At 47.9% G+C, this 16,937-nt stretch overlaps 1 protein-coding gene across 1 annotated transcript in view; it reads right to left on the bottom strand.

The window, feature by feature from the left end:
- Positions 1 to 16,937, bottom strand: part of LOC126237025 (fat-like cadherin-related tumor suppressor homolog) — a 363,960-nt gene that overhangs the window by 255,926 nt on the left and 91,097 nt on the right. Inside the window, exon 2 of the mRNA XM_049946768.1 lies at positions 13,584 to 13,672. Within this exon, the coding sequence (XP_049802725.1) occupies positions 13,584 to 13,672 (89 nt within the window). The remainder of the gene's footprint in view (positions 1 to 13,583; positions 13,673 to 16,937) is intronic.

Here is a 16,937-nt window from a genome sequence, read left to right as displayed (position 1 = left end):
GAAACATGTGACTGATCGTGATCACATATCAGAAACTAGATGTACCAGCTACTCTGCAACGGACTCCCATCTCCAGTGGCAAAGCTTACGTTGGAGTCAACAAAACATACAGGATAGTGCAGCTAAAACAAGTACCAAGCTCGTAAATAAGCCGGGTTTATATCGAACAATGTGGCAGTTTTCTGACGCACACAAGTAATTTTTAGCGTTTATAACTGCCGAATAATGAAGACCTTGTTTATAAAATGTTACTATATACTACGTCTGTGGCCTATGAAAAGGACTTGAACGACTTAACACGTGCGGATTTTGATCAACAAGCAAGAGCGTCGCAAACCACTGTTCGACCGTCAGGAGAAGAGGTCCATACGCCTGCTTTACTGTACCGAATATAAGCAAACATTTCACTACGGTACGGTTTGTGTGTTTACTTATACGACTCAAGATCATCAGTCAGTGCTATGATGTTATTGCGGCCAAACAACTTTCTCGTGTAACTATTCAGTGTTTCACAACTTATACGACAGTTGAAAAAATGGATATCGTGTTCGTTGATGGAGAATGTCGACAAATGTTTCAACAGCGGTGATGTATGCAGGAAGCTATCTTGATCGTGTCAAGCATTCTAGATTTGTCTTTACAAACATTATAAAAAATTAAAGAAACTGGAAATGCGAAGAATAAAATATAGTAACTTAAAACAATAGCAACTGACGAGAGAAATTCGACTAACATTTTAACACGGTAATACACACTACTCATGTCACTACAACGAAGCTTGAATGTTCGATTAGTAACGACTTAAGTGCTGTTCCGAAGAACTACCGTCCAGTGCTTTTCATCTTTTTCAAATTTCGCTCCATCCTTTCAAACTGAGTTAGTTTTCCGAAATGTAGCTTCTAAAACTGCAAACTGATGCGGGGTTTCTGTGCCTTTTTCTTCTTTTTTCCTATTCTTCTCACTGGTTTGATGCGGCCCGCCACGAATTCCCCTCCTGTGTCAACCTCTTCATCTCAGAGCAGGAATTGGAACCAACGTCCTCAATTATTTGCTGGATGATTCCAGTCTGCTTTCCTCTACAGTCTTTACCCTCTATAGCTCTCTCTCGTTCCATGGAAGTTATTCCGTGACGTCCTAAAACATGTCCTACCATCCTGTCCCTTCTTTTTGTCAGTGTTTTCCGTTTATTCCTTTCCTCGCCGCTTCTCCGGAGCACCACCTCATTCCTTACCTTATCAGTCTACACACATTTCAACATTATTTTGCAGCACCACATCTCAAATGCTTCGATTCTCTTCTATTCCGGTATTTCCACAGTCTATGTTTCACTACCATAGAATGCTGTGCTCCAAACGTACATTCTAAAAAATTTCTTCCTCGAATTAAGGCTTATGTTTCATACTAATAGACTTCTCTCGGCCAGGAATATCCTTTTATCCATGGCAGTCTGCTTTTTATGTCCTACTTTCTCCTTCCGTAATGGGTTATTTTGCTTCCTAGGTAACAGAATTCCTTAACTTAACCTACTTTGTGATCACCAGTCCTGATGTTTAGTTTCGGTTGGTTTGTGGGGGTTAAAGGGACTAGACTTCGATGGTCATCGGCCCCTTTTTCCAAAAAACTAAAATCACCCACAGAGAATAAAAAACGAACAACAGAAAAGGCGTCAGACGACACAGGACAAGAAAGACTCAGACAGAGATCAGACAAAACCAATTAAAATCACACAGAGTGTGACGGTGGTTGGCCGACCATAGAGATAAAAAAGGAAAAGCCAACCACCGAGAACACATTAAAAACTCAGTTTAAAATCTTAGGCCAAAGGCCCGAATCAACACAAAAAAACATAACACTCAAATTATAAAAACCCCCTGCCCGAATAAAACGTAAAACTAAGCCAGCCATAGCAGGGTCATCAGTTAAAAGGGCAGGGAGTGTATCAGGCAGCGCAAATGTCTGCCTGAGCACAGCTAAAAGCGGACAAGACAAAATGTGCACCACCGTCAAAACCGCCCCGCAGCGACAGAGAGGCGGGTCCTCACGACGCAATAAATAACCGTGCGTCACTCGGGTGTGGCCAATACGGAGCCGACAGAGGACAACGGAGTTGCTGCGAGTGGCTCGCATGGAGGAACGCCACGCAGTCGTCGTCTCCTTTACAGCACGGAGTTTATTGGGCGTGGTTAGATCGCACCATTCAGCGTCACAGAGCGCAAAAACTTTTCGGCGGAGGACTGCTCGCAAATCAGTCTCCGGGAGGCCAATGTCCAGAGATGGTTTACTGGTGGCCTCTTTCGCCAGGCGGTCAACATTTTCATTGCCAGGTATCCCAACATGGCCAGGGGTCCACATAAAGGCCACAGATCGGCCGCAACGGGCAAGAGTATGCAGGGACTCCTGGACAGCCATCACCAGACGAGAGCGAGGGAAGCACTGGTCGATAGCTCGTAAACTGCTCAGGGAGTCGCTACAGATAACGAAGGACTCACCTGAGCAGGAGCGGATATACTCTAGGGCACGAAAGATGGCGACCAGCTCAGCAGTGAAAAGGCCGCAGCCAGCCGGCAACGATCGTTGTTCGTAATGGTCCCCTAGAGTTACAGCATAACTGACCCGACCAGCAACCATCGAACCGTCAGTGTAGACAACGCCAGAGTCCTGATACGTTGCGAGGATGGAAAGAAAGCGGCGGCGGAAGGCCTCCGGAGGGACTGAGTCCTTCGGGCCCTGTGCCAATCCCAGCTGAAGGCGAGCGCGAGGCACACACCTCGAGGGTGTACGCAGAGGTGCCCGGAAAGGAGGCGGAAGAGGTAAAGCCCCAAGCCCGGACAGAAGCTCTCGGACGCGGACCGCAATCGTACATACAGCCCTGGGCCGACTTTCTGGAAGATGGACGTTTGACTGTGGGAATAGTAGACGATAGTTAGGATGCCCGGGCAAGGTGAAAACATGGGCAGCATAAGCGGCCAGCAAACGTTGGCGCCGTAACCGCAATGGAGGGACACCCGCCTCCACAAGTATGCTGTCCACTGGGCTGGTCCGAAAAGCACCAGTGGCAAGGCGTATCCCGCTGTGGAGCATTGGGTCCAGCACCCGCAACGCAGATGGGGATGCTGAGCCATAAGCCAGGCTCCCATAATCCAGACGGGACTGGATTAACGCCTGGTAGAGCCGCAAGAGGGTAGATCGGTCGGCGTCCCAGCGGGTGTGGCTCAAGCATCGCAGAGCATTAAGATGCCGCCAACACTTCTGTTTAAGCTGCCGAATATGAGGCAGCCAAGTCAACCGGGCATCAAAAACTACACCCAAAAACCTATGTGACTCCACCACTGCAAGACGTTCGCCGTCAAGATAAAGCCGCGGCTCCGGGTGGACAGTGCGTCGGCGGCAGAAATGCATAACGCAGGTCTTGGCTGCCGAAAACTGGAACCCATGAGCTACAGCCCAAGACTGCGCCTTACGGATAGCGCCCTGTAGCTGACGTTCAGCAGCTGCAATGCCAATAGAGCTGTAGTAAAGGCAGAAGTCGTCAGCATACAAGGACGCTGAGACAGACGTTCCCATCGCCGCAGCGAGCCTGTTAATGGCTATTAAAAACAGACACTTAAAACAGATCCCTGTGGCACACCGTTCTCCTGAACTCGGGAGGAACTATGGGAGGCCGCGACTTGCACGCGGAAGGTACGATACGACAGAAAATTTCGGATAAAGATCTGCAGAGGGCCCCGAAGACCCCATCCATGAAGCGTAGAAAGGATGTGATGACGCCATGTCTTATCGTACGCCTTCCTCATGTCGAAAAAAGACAGCGACCAGGTGCTGACGGCGGGCAAAGGCAGTACGGATGGCCGACTCAAGGCTCACCAGATTGTCGGTGGCGGAGCGGCCTTTACGGAACCCACCCTGAGATGCAGCCAGAAAGCCCCGAGACTCCAGTACCCAATTGAAGCGCCGGCTCACCATCCGTTCAAGCAATTTGCAAAGAACGTTGGTGAGGCTAATGGGACGGTAGCTGTCCACCTCCAAAGGGTTCTTGCCAGGTTTCAGAATGGGGATAACAATACTTTCCCGCCATTGCGACGGAAACTCACCCTCGACCCAGAGACGGTTGTAAAGGTCGAGGAGCCGTCGCTGGAAGTCCACTGAAAGGCGTTTCAGCATCTGACAGTGGATGCGATCTGGCCCAGGAGCGGTATCAGGGCAAGTGGCTAGGGCACTGCGAAATTCCCGCTCACTGAATGGAACATTGTACGATTCTGGATGGTAGGTGCGAAACGAAAGGCTCCGACGTTCCATCCGCTCTTTAATGGAGCGGTAGGCCAGGGGTTAATTCGCAGAAGCGGAACTCTGAGCAAAATGCTCTGCCAAGCGGTTTGCAATGACGTCGGAGTCAGTAGAAACTGCTCCATTCAGTGAGAGCGCTGGGACGCTGACAGGGGTCCGATAGCCATAGAGGCGTCGGATCTTGGCCCAGACCTGCGATGGAGAGACATTGAGGCCAATGGTGGACACATACCGCTCCCAGAACTCCTGCTTGCGTTGACGGATAAGGCGGCGGGCCCGCGCACGCAGCTGTTTGAAGGTGATGAGGTGTTCAATGGAGGTATGTCGCTTGTGACGCCGTAGCGCCCGCCTGCGATCTTTAATCGCCTCAGCGATCTCAGGTGACCACCAAGGCACAGTCCTCCGCCGAGGGGACCCAGAAGAACGGGGAATGGAAGATTCTGTGGCAGTAACGATGCTGTTGGTGACTGAGTAAACCACCGCATCAATGGCGTCATTAGAGAGAGAGGCTCAATAGCGGCAATGGAGGAGAACAAGTCCCAGTCAGCCTTATTCATAGCCCATCTGCTAGGGCGCCCAGAAGAGTGATGCTGTGGCAGTGACAGAAAGATCGGAAAGTGGTCACTACCACACAGGTCGTCATGCACTCTCCATTGGACAGAAGGTAAGAGGCTAGGGCTGCAGATCGAAAGGTCGATGGCGGAGCACGTGCCATGCGCCACGCTGTAGTGTGTGAAGGCACCATCATTTAAAATGGAAAGATCGAGGTGTGACAATACATTCTCAATGGTGGCGCCTCGACCTGTTGCCACCGACCCACCCCACAGAGGGTTATGGGCGTTGAAGTCGCCCAGCAACAAGAAAGGTGGCGGAAATTGCGCTATCAGCGCAGCCAGGACATGCTGCGTTATATCACCATCCGGTGGAAGGTAAAGACTGCAGACGGTAACAGCCTGTGGCGTCCACACCCGAACAGCGACAGCCTCTAATGGTGTTTGTAGAGGGACAGACTCGCTGTGAAGAGAGTGAAGGACATAGATGCAGACGCCACCAGACACCCTTTCATAAGCTGCCCGATTCTTATAATAACCCCGATAGCCACGGAGGGCGGGGGTTCGCATCGCTGGAAACCAAGTTTCCTGAAGAGCAATGCAAAAGAAAGGGAGAAGGCTGATAAGGTGTCGGAGCTCAGCTAGATGGTGGAAGAAACCGCTGCAGTTCCAAAAATGGCTCTGAGCACTATGGGACTTAACATCTATGGTCATCAGTCCCCTAGAACTTAGAACTACTTAAACCTAACTAACCTAAGGACATCACACAACACCCAGCCATCACGAGGCAGAGAAAATCCCTGACCCCGCCGGGAATCGAACCCGGGAACCCGGGCGTGGGAAGCGAGAACGCTACCGCACGACCACGAGATGCGGGCGCTGCAGTTCCACTGGAGGATGATATTGTCCATGGCTGAAAAGGTGTGAAGGGACTGGGGAGGCAGATTACGCCTCCAGGGCCCCTGCTGCTACCGAGTCACTACCTGTGCCACAGCTATCCATTGCGTCTGAGGGACTGGGGAGATCCAGGTCCTCAGCGGACGCCAGAATCTCCACCTCATCCTCAGACACAGAGTTGGAAGGGTGCGGTGGGACAGGTGCCACTGCAATGTCAGGATGCTTGGGAGCCTTTTTCTTCGACTGCTTTGCACGCTGTGCCTTTGGTGGGTCTGGCTGGGAGGGCCCCACTGGGTCAGTCTCAGGGACGGACGACGACCGTGAAGCCCTATGACCAGCGACCGGTGGTTGCTTCAAAAATTTGGGGGAGTCCGCTTTGGCACTGGGCAAAGCCTGGGCTGGGAGGGCCCCAAGGGACCCCTTCCTGGCGAGAGTAGCCGAAGAAGTCTCACGCTTCTCCGGCTGGGAAGGGGGAACTAATGTCCCCGATGGTTGGGGTGGTGTTGCTCCTGAAGTAGATGGAACAGGAGCAACAGAGGGGGCCGGTGCATTCTGACATAGCTGAGAGGCAACAGTATGTGACGACACGGGAGAGGATCGTACCGGTATTGCAGCAGCGGCGTAAGTTGATGGCATTGGCACAGGATGTAGCTGCTCATATTTCCGCCTAGCCTCTGGGTAGGTCAGGCGGTCCAGGGTCTTATATTCCATTATCTTCCTTTCTTTCTGGAATATCCTACAGTCCGGCGAGCAGGGGGAATGGTGTTCTCCGCAGATAGGAGGCGGGGCACATGGAGTATTGGGATGTGAAGGACGTCCACAATCTCGACACGTGATGCCGGAAGTACAGCGAGATGACATGTGCCCGAACTTCCAGCATTTAAAACACCGCATCGGAGGAGGGATATACGGCTTCACATCACAGCGGTAAACCATCACCTTGACCTTTTCGGGTAAAACATCACCTTCGAAGGCCAAGATGAAGGCACCGGTGGCTACCTGATTATCCCTTGGGCCCCGATGGATGCGCCGGACGAAGTGAACACCTCGTCGTTCTAGGTTGGCGCGTAGTTCATCGTCGGACTGCAGAAGAAGATCCCTGTGGAATATAATACCCTGGACCATGTTGAGACTCTTATGGGGCGTGATGCTAACTGAAACATCCCCCAACTTGTCACAAGCAAGCAACCTCCGTGACTGGGCAGAGGATGCTGCTTTGATGAGTACTGACCCAGAGCGCATTTTGGACAAGCCCTCCACCTCCCCGAACTTGTCCTCTAAATGCTCCACAAAAAACTGAGGCTTGGTTGGCATAAAAGATTCACCATCAACCTGCGTACAGACAAGGTACTGGGGGGAATAATCTCCAGTGCTGTCTTTAGCCATGCGTTCCTCCCATGGAGTGGCCAGGGAGGGAAATAATATTTGATTGTATTGCTTGCCGTTGAGGTTAGACCTCGATCGCTTATAGACTGCTGGTGGAGGCCCACCAGCGAGAGATGATGTACCATGCTTCATTGCGGGTCATCCGCCCTGATGCCACCCACTCCGACCAGGGGCTCTCCCCAAGGGCGCCACCCAGCCGCAGCAAAGACCACCTGGCAGGATGCAGCAAAGACCACCTGGCAGGATGGCCTTTGCCGGGAGTCCCGATGCCCCAGACGGATAGGCATCTACTCCTTGGCATACGTGGGGAGGTAGCAGCTCAGGCATCAGCAGTGCCATCCCTGTGTAGTCAGGGGGCTACCACCTAGAGGGTACATGACGACCCCACCACAACGAACTGGCTACCGTGCTGGTTGTCGGGTGTCGAATATCCATTAATAAAGGGAGCGAAGATGGAAGTGCAGAATGGAGGGAATGTAGGCTACCCGGAACACACTGCAGCTGGTGTGGCCGGAAGCTCAGTGTAAGTCCAACTCCATGACAGTAGCGAATATGCCAGATCTTAGGGCAAGATGGATATAGAATGCACCACGTAAGGCGTCCTTCCCCAAATAATACGCATTAACGGAAAATTTTAAGACTCCTTTTAGTCGCCTCTTACGACAGGCAGGAATACCGCGGGCCTATTCTTACCCCCGAACCCGCAGGGGGGTGTTTAATTTCCACTGTTCTCATTTCTCGTACTTCTCATTACTTTCGTCTTTGTTTACATTTGACCTCTTAGCAACAACACAGGAAGAACGCAGATACAGCAACTATCGGTATAACAGCTGTAAATTGTCGTATCTGTGTTGGGAAAGTACCAGAGCTCCAAGCTCAAATCGTTATAGGCACTGAAGGCTGGCTAAACCGGAGATAAGCTCAGCCGAAATTTCGCGAAGAACCTAACGGTGTTCCGAAAGGATAAGCTAAATACGGTTGGCGGTAGCGCATTTGTTGCTGTTAGTTTAGCTTGTTGCGAAATTGAAGTAGATAGTTCCTTTGAGTTAGTTTAGGCAGAGGTCATTCTTGGCAACAGGAGTACAATAATAATTGGATCCTTTTACCGACCTCCCAGTTCAGATGATACAATTGCTGAAAGGTTCAAAGAAAACTTGAGTTTGCTTTCAAACACGTGCCCAACTCATACGATTATACACTCCTGGAAATTGAAATAAGAACACCGTGAATTCATTGTCCCAGGAAGGGGAAACTTTATTGACACATTCCTGGGGTCAGATACATCACATGATCACACTGACAGAACCACAGGCACATAGACACAGGCAACAGAGCACGCACAATGTCGGCACTAGTACAGTGTATATCCACCTTTCGCAGCAATGCAGGCTGCTATTCTCCCATGGAGACGATCGTAGAGATGCTGGATGTAGTCCTGTGGAACGGCTTGTCATGCCATTTCCACCTGGCGCCTCAGTTGGACCAGCGTTCGTGCTGGACGTGCAGACCGCGTGAGACGACGCGTCATCCAGTCCCAAACATGCTCAATGGGGGACAGATCCGGAGATTGTGCTGGCCAGGGTAGTTGACTTACACCTTCTAGAGCACGTTGGGTGGCACGGGATACATGCGGACGTGCATTGTCCTGTTGGAACAGCAAGTTCCCTTGCCGGTCTAGGAATGGTAGAACGATGGGTTCGATGACGGTTTGGATGTACCGTGCACTATTCAGTGTCCCCTCGACGATCACCAGTGGTGTACGGCCAGTGTAGGAGATCGCTCCCCACACCATGATGCCGGGTGTTGGCCCTGTGTGCCTCGGTCGTATGCAGTCCTGATTGTGGCGCTCACCTGCACGGCGCCAAACACGCATACGACCATCATTGGCACCAAGGCAGAAGCGACTCTCATCGCTGAAGACGACACGTCTCCATTCGTCCCTCCATTCACGCCTGTCGCGACACCACTGGAGGCGGGCTGCACGATGTTGGGGCGTGAGCGGAAGACGGCCTAACGGTGTGCGGGACCGTAGCCCAGCTTCATGGAGACGGTTGCGAATGGTCCTCGCCGATACCCCAGGAGCAACAGTGTCCCTAATTTGCTGGGAAGTGGCGGTGCGGTCCCCTACGGCACTGCGTAGGATCCTACGGTCTTGGCGTGCATTCGTGCGTCGCTGCGGTCCGGTCCCAGGTCGACGGGCACGTGCACCTTCCGCCGACCACTGGCGACAACATCGATGTACTGTGGAGACCTCACGCCCCACGTGTTGAGCAATTCGGCGGTACGTCCACCCGGCCTCCCGCATGTCCACTATACGCCCTCGCTCAAAGTCCGTCAACTGCACATACGGTTCACGTCCACGCTGTCGCGGCATGCTACCAGTGTTAAAGACTGCGATGGAGCTCCGTATGCCACGGCAAACTGGCTGACACTGACGGCGGCGGTGCACAAATGCTGTGCAGCTAGCGCCATTCGACGGCCAACACCGCGGTTCCTGGTGTGTCCGCTGTGCCGTGCGTGTGATCATTGCTTGTACAGCCCTCTCGCAGTGTCCGGAGCAAGTATGGTGGGTCTGACACACCGGTGTCAATGTGTTCTTTTTTCCATTTCCAGGAGTGTAGTTGGTGATGACTAATTTACCCTCGATATGTTGGCGAAAATACATGTTTAATTCCGGAGGTACGCATAAAGCATCAGCCGAAATTGTGCTAAACGCATTCTCTGAAAATTATTTCGAGCAGTTAGTTTCATGAGCCCACACGAATAGTAAACGGTTGTGAAAACACACTTGACCTCTTAGCAACAAATAATCCTCAGTTAATAACGAGCATCAAAACGGATACAGGGATTAGTGAACACAGGGTTGTAGCGAGATTGAATATTGTAACCCCCAAATCCTCGAAAAATAAACGAAATATATACCTATTCAAAAAAGCAGATAATTCACTTGACGCCTTCCTGGGAGACAATCTCCATTCCTTCCAAATTAATGATAGAAGTGTAGACCAGATGTGGCTTGAATGAAGAGAAATAGTATCGGCAGCAATTGATAGATTTATACCAAATAAATTAAAAAACGACGGAGCTGATCCTCCTCTGTACCCAAAACGGGTCAGAACACTGTTGCAGAAACAACGAAACAAACATGCGAAATTTAAACAGACGCAAAATCCCCAAGATTGACGATCTTTTACAGAATCTCTAAATTTAGCGCGGACTTCAATGCGAGATGCTTATAATAGTTTCCACAACGAAACTTTCTCGAAACCTGGCAGAAAACCCGAAGAGATTCTGGTCGTATGTGAAGTATGCTAGCGGAAAGACAAAATCAATGCCTTCTCTGCGCCATAGCAATGGCGATACTATCGAAAACAGTGCTGCGAAAGCACAGATACTGAACACAGCCTTCGGAAATCCCTTCTCAAAAGAAGAGTAAGTAAATATTCCAGAATTCGAATCAAGAACAGCTGCCAAAGTGAGTAACGTAGCAATAAAAGACTCCCCATCAGCTCTCGAACATACAAGGTACCGGGGCGAATAAGATCCGCTGCCATCCTTAGCCTGACGTTCCTCACATGGTGTGGCCAGGGAGGGGAACGATTTGGGGTCGTACTTCTGTGCGTTGAATTGAGCTCGTGATCGCTTAGAGACTGCTGGTGTTTCATTGCCGGGAGTCCCGATGCCCCAGGGGGAAGGACATCTACCTCTTGGCATACGTGGGGAGTTAACGGCGCAGCCATCAGCAGAGCGATCCCTGTGTGGTTAGGGGGCTACAACCAACAGGATACATGGCGGCCCCACCACAACGGACTGGCTACCGTGCTGTATATCAGGTGTAAAGAAGTCCATGGTAATCGTCGACGCAGAAATCGACACTGCATAGTGAATGGTGGAAAACGCACCCAGGAAGGTGTCCTCGCCCAAGAGACGGAGAATGGGCAGGACTGCAATGCGACGACAACAAAGTGGGCTTAAGATCTCAATGCACGATGGACACGATGCACCTTGTAAGTTGCCTTCCCCAATTGGCTCGCTCTTCGCGAAAATTTTGAAGAATGGAGGTCCAACCCTACAGGGGACCGTCACATAAAGGCCGAAACGTGTGAAACTCCTTTTAGTCGCCTCGTACGAAAGGCAGGAATACCTCGGGCCTATTCTAACCACCCGACCCGCAGGGTCATTGCACTAAACGTCACAACGTAAAGGCTCAACACTTCTGGACTTTTACGTGCCAGGAAATTAAAGAAAGCGGTCTAAAACGGAACACCGACAACTCGCTAAGAGACAATATGTCTATAACCCTGCCCTGTGCTTCGTAAGTTCAGATGAAATGCAGTGCGCAGCCTATTCCATCCGAAATCGCTTAATCAACATGAACCCCAGTGCTCCAGACCAACATGTACAGCACTTAAAATGACACACAGGATGCGGTGCTGAGTGACGTGCTTGCTACAGCTGTTGCAACAGAAAGACACTTGTGGCACTACTTCACTTGACAGTGTGTCACTTAAATTTATGATCACTCTCTCCCATTTTCACACACATTCACTTAGCATACATATTCAATTAGGAAGAATTTAAAATCTGTGAACGACCTCCCTTCTATCTGAAACAGGAAGCTGAACTGACACTGTTTGCTGATGATACAAGCATCGTTATTAATCCAGTAAATGAAAGTCCAATTGAAAATGATACAAATAAGGTCTTTCGAAAAGTCAGTAAATGGTTTTCTGAAAATGGGCTTGCTATAAACTTTGAAAAAACACAGTACATCCAATTTTCTGCTGGAAAAAGTACAGTTCCTTCAATAAATATAACACATCAACAGAAGTCAGTAGACAGGGAAGAGCACACTAAGTTTTTGGGTGTACATATAGATAATAATATTAATTGGAAAATTCATATTTTGGATCTCCTAAAGCGACTAGGTTCAGCAACTTTTGCTATCAGAATAAATGCCAATTTCGAGGATATCGAAATTAGTAAGCTAACATACTATGCATACTTTCACTCTCTGATGTCATACGGAATAATATTTTGGGGTAACTCAACACTTAGACAAAAAGTATTCACTGCTCAAAAGAAAGTGGTTAGAATAATGTGTGGGGTTCATAGTCGCACATCTTGTAGGCATCTTTTTAAAAGATTGGGAATTCTTACAACAGCCTCACAATACATCTACTCACTAATGAAATTTGTTCTCAACAACATGGACCAGTTTAAAAACAACAGTGACATTCATGATTATAATACCAGAAAAAAAGAAAGACTAAACACTATCCTTTGCTCAACCTATCTTTGGCACAGAAAGGGGTAAAATATGCTGCTATAAAAATTTTCGACAAATTACCGGATGAAATAAGGTGTCTGACAGACAGCAGTAGTAGCTTCAAAAATAAATTGAAATCATATCTCCTTGACAACTCCTTCTATACCATAGATGAATTCTTGAATAGGAATAACTAAATCTACGAACATAGTATATGCATTTTGTGCCATTTAAGGGAATGGGGTAAATAATAGAAATATTAATATTTAACTCTGTATTAAAATTTTTTGCTTCATATGTGCATTTCTTGTGCACTTGACACATTCCACATCATAACGGCTACCTACTGTGGGATTCATCAATGGAACACGCAAACAAATAACTAACTAACTCTGCGGTTTGTTAAAATGTGTTGATAATATCTTAGCTAACGTACAACACAAAAATTAATATCTCAGCAAAGCGTGGCTGGCTGACCTCTTACAAGAAACCAGGATGAGCCGGACACGCTGGTAACTGAACAAAATCTTTCCCTAATAGTTTGGGGAGCAAGTCAGACATGTCGCAAAATCTTAAATCATACCACATTCGTTCACTGTCATGAAAAACAGGACTTATCAGATGGTAGGCTAACCTATGTCCTCTTGCCTGAATATGAAACACACTTATTTAAAATGAGATGTATTGTAATCAGTACGCCACAAACACCTCACATTGGCCAGTCCTCACTGCAGATCATGGCATTGTGCTCTATCCGAAGGTACTTCATGTCGCTTAAGTGGCCGGAAGGTGGAACGTCAAGGCCGAGAAGTTTCTTTTATAAACAGTAAATTATTATTCATCCCTTCCAGCCGCTCTTCTTCCCACCAGCACATGACGCTTTAGCCCAACAGCGATGATACGGCATGTAGGAACACAGCACACTGAGCCATCTGATTTAAAATATTCTCTTCCTCGCCTGCCACATCCGCTACTTCATTCCGCTCAATTCCTTTGTGTGTCGTTACCCAGGAAAGTGACTCCTCCTGCCGCATCCTTTGTAAGTGAAGAAGGGAGCCCTAGATGCTCTAGATATATCTGTCTACTCAGTATAAAAGATTCTATACCGCAATATATCGCCCAAAATACACGGTATAGTTACTAAGCGCTCACAAAAGTAGATGTAGACGTAGACAAGTCATGGAGACGGTACTCACATTGCGCGGTGACCGAGACAGCCCACAGCACCACCAGGAACAGCAGGCGCGCCAGCTTCTCCATCTCATGTTCTGCGTCACCGGGCCATCTGGAACGAACACACGTGCAGTATATGACAGTGTGCTGGTAGTTCCATTAGAACAGCTCACTCTGTAACTACGACACGTGATCTGAACATGAGTGACATTGCCCAATACAAATTTTCTGCTCCCCTTCCCCTCCCGTACATTCTACATAACGAATTTCCCCAGCTTACCGCTCAGAAAAATGTTCTTAGTTTTTGCACTTAACGTCGGCAACAGTAGCCCTACAGCTGTATCATGATGGCAAAAAGAAGAATTTTTATTAAAAGTTCACTATTTCGCTTAGGTAGTTCGTTATTAGATGCACGCAATTTATCGACCATTTTTCTAGTGAGTATTTAAGTACTAAGCTAACACGTCTACAAAATATTCATCCACGGATGACAACGTCTTGCTGGACTCTTGCCATTTCATTTCATAAATATACAGGGCAATTCAAACTGAATACAGCGAGAATAAACGGATATCCTTGTTTACTTCATAGGTGTTCCACATTACTCCTCTTTGTTATGAAGACATGAACGCCATACAGTCCGGTGTATGTGCAGTCATCGACGTACCTATTAGAAATGCGCTTTTTGAGCTGTGGAATTGTCGGCTAAGGAGGTACATATCCAAGGCCTTCCGCGTAGCCATATAAAAAGAATTACATCAATATCTTGTCCGGAGGATGTTGTTTGGTTAATTCGGTGGAGGGGACCAAACAGCGAGGTCATCGGTCCCATCGGATTAGGGAAGGATGGGGAAGGAAGTCGGCCGTGCCCTTTCAATGGATCCATTCCGGAATTTTCCAGAAGCGATTTAGGGAAGCCACGGAAAACCACTGCATCTGCAGCAGCGATTGGAGCAGCAGCTGCACCATAGTGACACAACGAACTGCTCCAAATCGGTTATTTCAAAGACAACTCCGAGCCAGACGCCCTGTAGCGTGCAACCACTGACCCCAAAGTACCGCCGTTTGCGTTTTCAGTGGTGTCAAGCGATAACTTATTCGAAGGCTAGGTGGAGGTGCGTTGTATTTACTGATGAAAGCCTCGGTGCCAGTGGTCGCTGTGCGTCTGTTAGGAGGAGAACAGCAGAGGGCCTGCAACCAACCTGTCTGTCTGTCTGTCTGTCTGTCTGTCTGTCTGTCTGTCTGCTAGACAATAGACACCCTGGACCTACACCTGGATTTATGGTGTGAGGTGCGATTTCGTACGACAGCATGAGCGTTCTCTTAGTTATCGTACACGCTCCGATTCGCAAGTATGTACGTCAACCTGGTGATTCGACGTGTTGTGCTGCCATTCTTGAACAATATACCAGGATGTGTTTTCCAACAGGACAACGCTCGGCCACAAACCGCTGTTGTGACCCAACATACTCTACGGAGTGATCACCAGATTTGTCTCCATTCGAGCACATATGGGACATCGTTGGACGACAGCTCCAGCGTCATCCACAAACAGTATTAACTGTCCCTTTGTTGCCGGACCAAATGCAACACGCATGGAACTCCATCCCACAAACTGACATCCGACACCTGTACGACACAATGTATGCACGTTTGCAAGCTTGCATCAACATTCTGGCGGTTACGCCGGTTGTTAATGTACCAGCATTTCACATTTGCAACGACTATTTCGCTCGTAGATTAACCTGTGATCTTGCAATGATGATCACTTACGTGTATTACCTACACAAATGTATTCCCAAAATTTCATAACTCTACATTAATTATTTTTTGATGTTGCGATTTTTTTCGTCAATGTATTTGCTTATATTGAGGGTGTGTGCTCTTGCACTATAAAAAAAAAATCAAATGTGTGTGAAATCTTATGGGACTTAACTGCTAAGGTCATCAGTCCCTAAGCTTACACACTACTTAACCTAAATTATCCTAAGGACAAACACACACACCCATGCCCGAGGGAGGACTCGAACCTCCGCCGGGACCAGCCACACAGTCCATGACTGCAGCGCCCCAAACCGCTCGGCTAATCCCGCGCGGCTCTTGCACTATCCTCCGTAAAATAACCGTAGGTCTTTTCGTTAGATATTCCAAAAGGGAATTGCAGAATATTGTTCACACTTATACCAAAAGTTGTAGTTGATGGACAACATCGGTCCTACGTGTTGTGTTACGACTTTGGTGTAACTTGTGACACTGTCTAGTGAAGAAGCAAAAGACTATTTCAGTACACGTTTTTGGGGTAGTTTTTGACTAAAAACTAAACATAAACGTGAAAATAAAATGACCAAAATAGAATAACTCCATCGGTCATGGGCTCCTCTCTCTGTCGTCATATATCACATATAAACTGTTACATTTTTTAAACAAAGGTGGTGTTGGAATCTACTAGGTGCAAAGAACATGTAGCAAAAACAGAAATATTATTTCGTAGTACAAGAAACATATAGCAAAACGACACTATTGTTTCACAGTAAGTTTTAAAGCATTGTGGCTATCTTTGGTTTCGTTGACTACATACGTTAGAGTAAATTTTTCAAGTGGTACACAAGGTATTTTGTGTGAAATTTATATAGCCTAAATTTTATACTCATTTATGTACTTAGGTGACATGTTACAAACCTTAAGTTGACCAGTTATGTTGGCAACAGTTATACATAAGTAGCAATTTTGGCTGGGATTCGCAGAGAGGATGAAAGGATTGCGAGAAGTTTTGGATGTGTTAGAGCTGCGGGTTTGTTAAACTTATATCTGTTACGTGTTATAACCAAGTAAATGCTGAAGTAATACGCTGGTACCGAGATAAAGATATGCAGAAAGATATACTCTTAATAATACAAACAGATATACCTGTATGTAATATCAGGCGACATCGGGTACAAACTATTGGTTTTATTTGGGTGCATCCATTGAGTTTTATGAGTTAGGCAATTTATTGTTCATTTAGGAAAGATCAAAGAAAATATACAAAAGGAAGGAAGGGTGGGAGGGAGGGAGGGAGGGAGGGAGGGAGGGAGGGAGGGAGCGAGGGAGGGAGGGAGGGGGGAGAGAGAGAGAGAGAGAGAGAGAGAGAGAGAGAGAGAGAGAGGCTGAAAGGAGAGATTGATGGAGGGCAAGGTTTTCAGAGCTGGAGATTATTAAAACTATATCTGCTACATGTTATAACTAAGCAAAAGTTGCAGTAATACATTCATTATACTTTAAAATATGTAGATAGATATACTATTTGTACTATTAATTGATATATATGTGGTATGAAGGTGACAGGGTGCACAAGTTGTTGGTATATTTGTAAATTATGCCATTCCACTGTTCGTTTG

The sequence above is a fragment of the Schistocerca nitens genome, chromosome 2, assembly GCF_023898315.1.
Source record: "Schistocerca nitens isolate TAMUIC-IGC-003100 chromosome 2, iqSchNite1.1, whole genome shotgun sequence".
NCBI classification, from domain to species: domain Eukaryota; kingdom Metazoa; phylum Arthropoda; class Insecta; order Orthoptera; family Acrididae; genus Schistocerca; species Schistocerca nitens.
Note: the sequence above shows the minus strand (reverse complement) of the source record. Positions and strands in the feature narration are given on the sequence as shown.